The sequence below is a fragment of the Cyprinus carpio genome, chromosome B9 (genome assembly GCF_018340385.1).
Source record: "Cyprinus carpio isolate SPL01 chromosome B9, ASM1834038v1, whole genome shotgun sequence".
Lineage (NCBI taxonomy): Eukaryota > Metazoa > Chordata > Actinopteri > Cypriniformes > Cyprinidae > Cyprinus > Cyprinus carpio.
Window position 1 is genome coordinate 28,942,493 of NC_056605.1, and position 9,250 is coordinate 28,951,742.

Genomic DNA, 9,250 nt, shown 5'->3' on the forward strand with positions numbered 1-9,250 from the left:
TTACTTCTCATTTTGCTTTTATTTATACTCGAAATGCTTTACATATCATCTAATAAAATAAATGATCTTAACAGTCAAGTCCTCTCTACATCAGTGTGTTTGGAAAGAATTACAACAGACAAAACAAAAGAGGTCACACAAACAAACAAAGAGCCATTGACACCATTCCAGTGATTCTCATATAAGGCTATTCCCATATTCGCGGCACTTCTGAGGAAGAAGATTGTCATGGCAATGGGGTGATGAACCACTGACCAGGTCAAATGCAATCAAAGGGCAGGTGCACTGGTCATTTATGGCACGGATGCAAACTTGCCTCAACTTGATAAGATGCATGAAATGGTGACAGATGTGCAGTTACGAGAACACAAAGGAATCCAGCATTTTGACCGCAACCTCAAACTCACACGAATGATATAAGGACTAACATACCTAACCTCAAAGGTTAAAGATCTGAGCTAGTTCTCAGGTTCACATCCTAGATTCACATCCATCATTTCTGGAAAAGAAAAGAATCTGCTACTTAACTAAATATCCTCAAATTAGGAATAAAATATTTAAATGAAAACATCTTTAACTAGTTAACTCAAGACTAACATGCTATCAGGTGTGAACATCTATAAATCCATCCAGATGTTCTATTCTATAAAACATATATACAGATGCAGACCAGATGACCACTATACAATTACACAAACTACCTGTTATTTGCCCACAAATTACTGAATTACTACACTAAAAATTACAAAGAGCAAAACGTTAGCGAAATACTGTAATTTTATGCCAAAGCTTGTTCATTTGTAAATGCAGAAGACATGCTGATGTTATCAGAGCACAGAGGAATACATGGTGAGCCAATGCATGACCTTAAGTGCTGGAAGGAAGTGGAACTGAAAGGTGAGCATTGCATTTCTACGTGCTACGTATATGGCTTAGAGCTTTTACTAACACAGTTGAATGTTTTATCTTCTCAGGAACGAGGCTACATACAGAACAGTCCAATTTATTGCATATACGGATGAGCATTAGATAGAGCTGTTACAATGATTCAGTTCTGACTGGTCATACAAATAGTGGTGATCTATATCAATTTAAAATGATTTTTAAACATTTTTTCAGTTTTTTTAAATGCTTGGAATAATGCAAATGCATTTCTTTTTTTCTGAAGAACACAAAAGAAGATATTTTGAAGAATTGTGGAATCCAAACACCACTGGAGCTTATATATTTTCATTGTATGCACAAAAATGGGTGAGTAAATAATGACAGAATGTTATTTTTTGGGTGCACTATTTATTTAAATTTGAACATTCTAATTAATTACAAAGTTTCTGCATGTCCATCCACAAATTAAGTCCTTAAAAAAGTCTTAAATCGGAGCAGCAAGTCATAAATTCATAAAGTCAAGCCATTAAATGCTGCATTGCACTGCAAAAATCTTCCTCAGATTGTTTTGTTTCTAATACAAATATTTAAACATTCTTAAATCTTGATATTAAGCAAATTGAAAATATGAAGTCTTGTTTTCTGAAAAATGTAACAAAATTAAGTGCATAAAACATGAACAAATATCTGTCCATGTTAAATTATGTTGATTTTTCTGAGCCTACTGGCAGATATGTGTTTGTTTTCATCATATACTCACTTCATTTTGATCAGTTTCTTTTAAAACAAGACATATAAGATGTAATTTTGCATCTTTTTATCTTGATTTAAGAATTGGTCGTAAGTTGTATTTTCAGACTTTGAAGTGTAATACAAGGCATTTACAGTCAGAGACCATATTAATGCATTGTGTTCCATTCATACCTGTATTCCAATAAATGTTCTTTAGTTGGTCTTAAAAAGACATTTTATAAAACCTCCAGAAACCCTGAATTATCTGATAAGCATCATATGATACAACCATCTCGGTTGGAGAGAGCTAAAAAAAGTTGTGGGATTCCAAAACCTTCTAAATTAGCAAATTAGTATAAAAAATCCCCTTATTTGAAAGGCAATATTTGACTTGAATTTAAGGCTCACAATGATCAGAGATTTTTTGAATGAATCGTAATCAGATGTTTTTCTAATAATCATGACAGAGCCTGTGACAGTCGACGCTAAACCACAGTGGAGGTTTAAAAATGCTCTTTTTTATTTATAAAAGTCACAGTTTATCCAACCTTTTTGCAAACTAAACTCACCTTTCCCCTACAGAAATACTATAAACTGCCTCCTACTGACGGAAGACGTTCTCTTAAGAAAAATCTCATTTGACCCTTGTCTCCAGGTTCATTATATACAACCACTCCATGTGCGATGAGATCAGAGAGTGAATGGTTTTTGCTATATTATGGCTGATTTTGATGATACACATGGAATGGGATGGATGGCTCAGATGATCAAGTGGCGAAGTTTGCAGTTTAACTCCTTCTCTTTTCCAAGCAGTTCACTGCTGTGCTTTTTAAATGCCTCAAACTCCTAAAATGTGATATGTAAAAACATTGATATGCCATTGAGATCAGAATGTCCAGTATACATTCAGGTTTTCTTTTAACAGACCTTTTTCAACTCATTGCAGGTGTCCTCTGCCCTCTCTAAGGCGTCCTGTAGTTCCTTCACTCTTAATTCACTGTTCACAGCTGCTGCTTCCTTTTCAAACCTGATTTAAAAAAAAAAAAAAAAACATGAGAAAGGCAAACTAAGCAACAAATGCATTATTTTATGGATAATGGTCATTTAATGTGTGAATGGAAACTCGTATAGGTTTATGGCAAAGGAATAGTTTACTCTTATGCTGTTCTGACTATATATTATGTTCTTTCTAGTATACCTATAAGAAGACTGCCTTTATCATACTTTTATGGTACTTTCTTGAGCCTGACAGTGTTATGCATTATGTACTTTCCTCAAATGGAAAAAGAGGCATTCTGCCTAACAACAAATTTTTTGTTTCATGGAAGGAAAAAAGAAAAAATTACAGGGTTGGAATGACTTGAAGCTGCGTAAATGATAATGAAATGTACTATTCCTTTAATAAACACGGCATGTGCTATCCATACAAAAAATCTAGTGTTTATGTATAAAAGTCTTCTTATGTGTTTTGAGATTCATACCTGTTTTCTGCATCCAGTCTGCCGTTCTCAGCTTCCTGCCTTTTCCGCTCCAGCTCCTGAATTTCAGCTTGCTTGTCCTTTAACACAATGAAATGAAATCATTATAACTCCATCTCAAAACAAACAGTAATGCAACTTATAATTAATATTAAATCTAGGCTGACCAAACATCCTCTTTTTCCCAGAAGTGTCACGGCCCGGATACTTCATATTTGCTGAAGGTAATGACTAAAAATGTAGATTGACAAATAGCATGCAGGCATTGTGGATAATTGACCAATCGTGGCATGCAACAAGGTGGGATCTACGCAGAACGGTCAAAGCAATGCAAATATACGTAAATATAACGTATGAGAACTGCAGAGAGCATGTCAGCAGGCAAACAAAGCCAAAACCCTGACATTTTATGCAATTTAAAAATTCTAGACATGTCCAGCAAAAGAGGTCATATGTTCACTCTTGTGAATTCTGAACATTTGTTTCATTTCTTACCAGTATCATTTTCCCACGCTGCATTGAGAGATCAATGAGCTCATCCTTTTCCTTCATGAGTTTCTCCAGTCTCTCTTGAGAGTCTGTCTCTCTCCTTGATTCTTTTTCCTGAGTTTGTCTTAGTTTGAGATCCAACTCTGTTGGAAAGAAATGTAAGAGCTGGACAACTACACAAATACACACAAAAACACTTTACCTTTTTTTTTAATCTAACTGCCGAGGCAAAACCTCAATTAAAGTTATTTTAGCTTGATGTACTACTATAACTAAAACTGAAATAAAAATGAATAAAAACTATATAGACATAAAAAAACAAATAAAACGCAAAAAACACAACTAAATTACTAAAAATGGAAAATATAAAAATCACTATAATAGTTTCTCCGTAATACTAAAATAATTAATTTAATGTTTAGCTTACAAAAGTGAACTAAATTGTTCTTAAAATCAAGCATTGAAATTAATTCATTGGTTTATTAGATACATTTAATCCAAAACACTGTAGAGTTTTAAGAAGCTAATTATTTTGTTATACTAAGGTGCACTATATTTTTGCATTTTAATATTTGCGTTTATTGTTGTTTTTCCACAATCCTAATTGAGAAACACCATTTTAAATGTCTTTTAACTTGAACTACAGTTATGTATTTACCAAAACTACAATCAAGTTTCTTAGTTGAAGAACAGTTTTTTATTAATCTTAGGTTTTGGTAAAAATTCGAATACGCACCTGCACACATCTCTACAGCATTCTTCAGCTGTTTTTGTGTGTCACTCAGTTCGTTCTTCAAAGATGCCTCTTTGATCTGATGGAGGCTGATCAGTTCTTTCAGTTTAATCTGGAAACCTGTTGTTTTCTCCCTGTTGGGATCATAAAGAGAAGGATGGCAAATACTTATTGTACTTATTTCACTGAAGGACATCAAGTAAACAGTGATCATCCACTTTTTCAGTTCTGGAGGTATGTTTCCCATTCATGTTCTCCATATGTATTTTTTTTTTTTTAAATGAATCAATAAATTGTTCTAATAAGCATGAGTTCATGAAAACAAACAAAGCTGGGTCTCTTTTCAGCATTATGAATTCTATGTTAGTGTAGTTTTTAGCAGAAATGTGGCCATTTTGGCTATTAGTTTATTAGTGCTCCTGTAGCTCAAGTGGTAGAGCATTGCGTTACCAAGCGCAAGGTTGGGGGTAAAAATTGAAAGGTAAAAATTGAGAGCCTGAATGCACTGTAAGTTGCTTTGGATAAAAGCGTCTGCTAAATGCATAAACTTAATTTAATTTAAAATTTAAAGGGATACTCCACCCCAAAATGAAAATTTTGTCATTAATCACTTACCTCCATGTCGTTCCAAACCCGTAAAAGCTTTGTTTGTCTTCGGAACACAATTTAAGATATTTTGGATGAAAACCGGGAGGCCTGAGACTGTCCCATAGACTGCCAAATAAATAACAGTGTCAAGGTCCATAAAAGGTATGAAAGTCGTCGTCAGAATAGTCCATCTGCCATCTGACGTGCAGACCGTTGACAAAGGAATTGTTGAATAAAGTCGTTATTTTTGTTTTCGTCACTTATAAAAAGTGTTCCTGTCACTTCATATAACCCAGATTGCACGTCTGATGGCAGATGGAGTATTCTGACGATGACTTTCATACCTTTTATGAACCTTGACACTGTTATTTACTTGGCAGTCTATGGGACAGTCACAGGCCTCCCGGTTTTCTTCCAAAATATCTTAAATTGTGTTCCGAAGATGAACAAAGCTTTTACGGGTTTGGAACGACATGGAGGTAACTGATTAATGACAAAATTTTCACTTTGGGGTGGAGTATCCCTTTAAGTGGTGTTCTCATTTAAAATTGATTTCTCTATGGAGAATTTCTACTTCCAAAACAGACTGAAACCGAGAAGAGTTCCTTACTGATACTCTGTTTCTAGTATCTTATGTTGCTCTGCCAATTCCTTGAGCTCTTGAGTCAGTTTGAGGATGATCTTCTCTTTTTCTTGCACCTCCTGACTGAAAAGCGTTTCATTTTCCTTCCTGAGTCTCTCGTTCTCTTTCTCCAGCTTCACATTCCGGCTCTTGTGCTCGTTCTTGAAGTTGATCAGCTCTCGGTGGTTGGAGGCCAGGTGCATGAACCTCTGCTCCAGCAGTTCGGATTTCTTCCTCTCGTTCTCCAGCTCCAGCCGCACATTGGCTCTCAGGTTCTCCAGCTCTGCGTTGATCTTCTCCAGAGCCTGACAGCGCAGAAGCATCTCGTCTGCTCTCTGTTTCAGGATGCAGATGAGAGTTGACTGCTCGTCGATTCTTGATCGTAGCACGTCTGCCTCTGTCCTCTCTTCCTGGGAGAGACTTCTGAGCTTTTCCAGGGCTTGGTGCACATCGTCCATATCCATAGGAAAGATTACAATCTGGGGTTAAACTTGTGCTAATACGATTTCATTTCAGTCATTATATTCAACAACAAAAGTGATTTCTGCTTTGAAATGGTCTAAGAAGCATTGGCTCTAGATGCTTTTTTTAAGTCAGATACTGATATTTAGAGAAAAGTTTGCCCAATAGCTGATTCAATTGCCAATACAACAGAATTAAAAGAATAGTTCTTTCAAAAAATGAAAATTTGCTTAAAATATACTCACCCTCACGCCATCCAAAATGATGTGTTTGTTTCTTCATCAGAATAGTTTTGGGGAAATTTAGCATTACATCACTTGCTTTGCTTGTAAACAGTGCTTGATATGTGCATATTTTTCTTATGATTCAGACAAGACAACTTTTTCACAGGAGAAGCAATATTATGGATACAGGATTTGTATTTTAGCCATAAGCGGTAAGTTACGATAAATTAAAAACATCTTAATAATGGATTTGTTTCTTACAAATATTACTTGTGTATTATTGTGATGTTTTTATCAGCTGTTTGGACTCATTCTGACGGCACCCATTCACTGCAGAGGATCCAATGGTGAGCAAGTGATGTGATGCTACATTTCCCTAAATCTGTTCCCATGAATAGATAAACTCAATTGCATTTGGATGGTCTAAGGATGAGAACATTTCCATACAGTTTTCATCTTTGGGTGAATTATTTCTTTAATTAGCATGTAATTTAAATGACATGAAATAACACTTTTTATTAAACCAATTACTCAAAATTCATTAACAAGTATTTTACAATTATTTGAATATTTATGCACTGATAAAGCTGTTGGCAGAATGACTTTAAATGGCCAAATATTGCACATTAATCAGCCTGGATCATAAGTCTATCACTCACTCTTATAATAAAATAAAATAAAAAAGCGCTGCAATTTATAGTGCAAATCTAATGAACTGAAAAGCCAAGGTTTAAACAGCAAAATAAATAACCTTTGTCTTAACGTTTTAAATTACAATCCTTTTTCTCAATCCTCCAAACAAAAACTTTATTATCATCATATTGTAAAATAGTGAAGATGAACAAACTGTAATGGGCATGTAGTGTACTGGCAAAAATGTTTCCCTGTGTAATAAAAACATCCAGGGATTTGCATGGATTTTTATTAAAAGCCTTTAAAACTACATTTTATACAGTGTATAGCCTAATATGCTTTAAATAAATGTAGTGTATATAGAATGTTTGCCATATTTTGAATACAGAAACAGTGAGAAATAATAAAGGATGCACACTTCTTGTATAATAACTTATCTGTTCTTACAGAGCACAAATCAGCTGTAGAATTACAGAGTTTTTTTTTTTCATGGATGTATTTTCAGGTACAATCAGGAAAAAGGGGAAATGGGGCTTTGGCACCACCCTTCTGTCAGTCCAGCAGGAAATGGGACTGTACCATTTCAGTCAGGAGGGAGGCTCACATTCACCTGTTCACATCATTTTGTTATAGCTTTGTTGATTCATTCATTTATTAGTTTAGTTATGGATACAACCGTATGTTAAATTGAAAACCATGCATATTATTCTGAGGTTTGTCTTTTTGCTGTTTAATACCTTCTATGTTTATGGTAGAGTCAGGACTTTATCCTGTTTGTATAATCTATGTTTGGGAGAGTTTTCTCTCCTCCCTCTCTTTTTAATGTGATTCTTTGATAGTAATTGTTCATCAGGGGTAGAGCTTCTATTAAATTTGAGAGACATTATAATCAGGTATTTTTGCAAGATTAAACAGATTTTCCCATTTCCTTTTTTTATTGTTTATTTGCAAAACTTCTTGATAGCTGCACTTTTCCATTTCTTTTTCCTTTAATATATATATATATATATATATATATATATATATATATATATATATATATATATATATATATATATATATATATATATATATATATATATATATATATATATATATATATATATATATATATATATATATATATATGTATGTATGTATGTATATAATCTCCTTTTTTGCACTGCTTGTGGCCGGGGTTTATAGGCTGCTCTATTAGACAAATGAACACAATAAAGCCACACTGGGATACACAAGCCAAGCAAGAGTCTAATATATTATGATGGCAGATTTTAAATTATCTGTGTTTTCAGAACTAGGGTATTGGTTGGGGCAAGTTGTCACATATTTTAAATAGCCTACAGAAATATTATTAATATAATTTTACACTGCGTACTAACTGTAATATATTTTAACCAAAACAGTAGTTTATTATTTGTGTAAGTTACACTTTGCATTTGCTTGCATTATGCTATTTATGTACTGTTGAACTGTATTGTTTATTTTTATTTTCGTACGCAGTATCGGTGGAAGTGTTCAAGGTGTTTGTCAACGAAACTGAATTGGAAGAAGTAACTTAATAGTAGAAAATAGTAGCCTTAATGGAGTAAAAAAATAAAAAAATTAACAAGCCCCGGTATGTTTACACTTCTGGGAGATTATTGGTTTTAAAGCTCACAGACTGCAAAAGTATCACACCTCAGTTATTATATATATTTAATTCAGTTAATTAAAACTTTTATTAAATCTAAAAATGAATTAAATCTAAGTTTCATATGGAAAAAAGCGTTTTTTTTTTTTTTTTTTTTTTTGTAATGCGCCACCAGTTGCTTTGTTATTTTTTTGGGCGAATTATGTTTTTCAAATCAATATTTCATCACAAATACAAAATCACGACAGTCTGCGGTTGATGGATATGACGAGCAGACCGAGATCACGCGTGTCAGCTGCAGAACTGGGCGGAAACGATTTTGTATGAACATAACGTACCTGTTTAGTGTCTTTGATCATCGTTTTTAGGTCTATTGGGATTTTCTGAGGAGATGTCATGCTGAAGCTTTCAAGGCTATGTTTCTGCAGAAAACAAAACCAAAAAATAATCAGTTTTTTTCTTCACAAAGGCGTCTCGCCCGCAGTGAGCTGCTCTGATCCAACGGCTTGTGGCTATTCAAAGCTTCCCCGGTTGCCCCTAGCAACAGCGAATCCAGTCGCGATTATTTCGCGTATTTTTCCCTTTCGATAGACTACGTTTGAGGATGTAATTCAGCATTTTAAAAATCGACTCACATTTATAACACGTCCTGTTGATCTAGACATGTCTGTTTTGTGTTTCCCCCTCAGGTTAAGCAGGTTGGGCTGAAAAGGCAGATGTAGTGCTCGAGTTTCACCACTAGATGTCGCCACGACTCCTCTTTGGTTTAGCTTT

The 9,250-nt window shown here is 34.3% G+C and overlaps 1 protein-coding gene across 1 annotated transcript; it reads right to left on the reverse strand.

Moving 5' to 3' along the window:
- Positions 1 to 9,250, reverse strand: LOC109075947 (coiled-coil domain-containing protein 89-like). The gene is made up of 8 exons (XM_042731832.1): positions 9,112 to 9,250; positions 8,815 to 8,898; positions 5,516 to 5,988; positions 4,321 to 4,451; positions 3,591 to 3,727; positions 3,099 to 3,175; positions 2,545 to 2,644; positions 1 to 2,463 (listed from the first exon to the last, which is right to left on the reverse strand). The coding sequence occupies exons 1-8, from the start codon at positions 9,139 to 9,141 to the stop codon at positions 2,377 to 2,379; spliced, it is 1,119 nt and encodes a 372-aa protein (XP_042587766.1). The 5' UTR covers positions 9,142 to 9,250; the 3' UTR covers positions 1 to 2,376.

Bases quoted from the DNA above. Each gene is read 5' to 3' on its own strand.
- LOC109075947 (XM_042731832.1), bottom strand. From the start codon at position 9,141: ATGTCTAGATCAACAGGACGTGTTATAAAT. The intron at 5,989-8,814 runs GTACGTTATGTT...ATCTTTCCTATG, and splicing joins TGATCAAAGACACTAAACAG to GATATGGACGATGTGCACCA. The intron at 3,728-4,320 runs GTGCGTATTCGA...TCTTTCCAACAG, and splicing joins TGCTGTAGAGATGTGTGCAG to AGTTGGATCTCAAACTAAGA.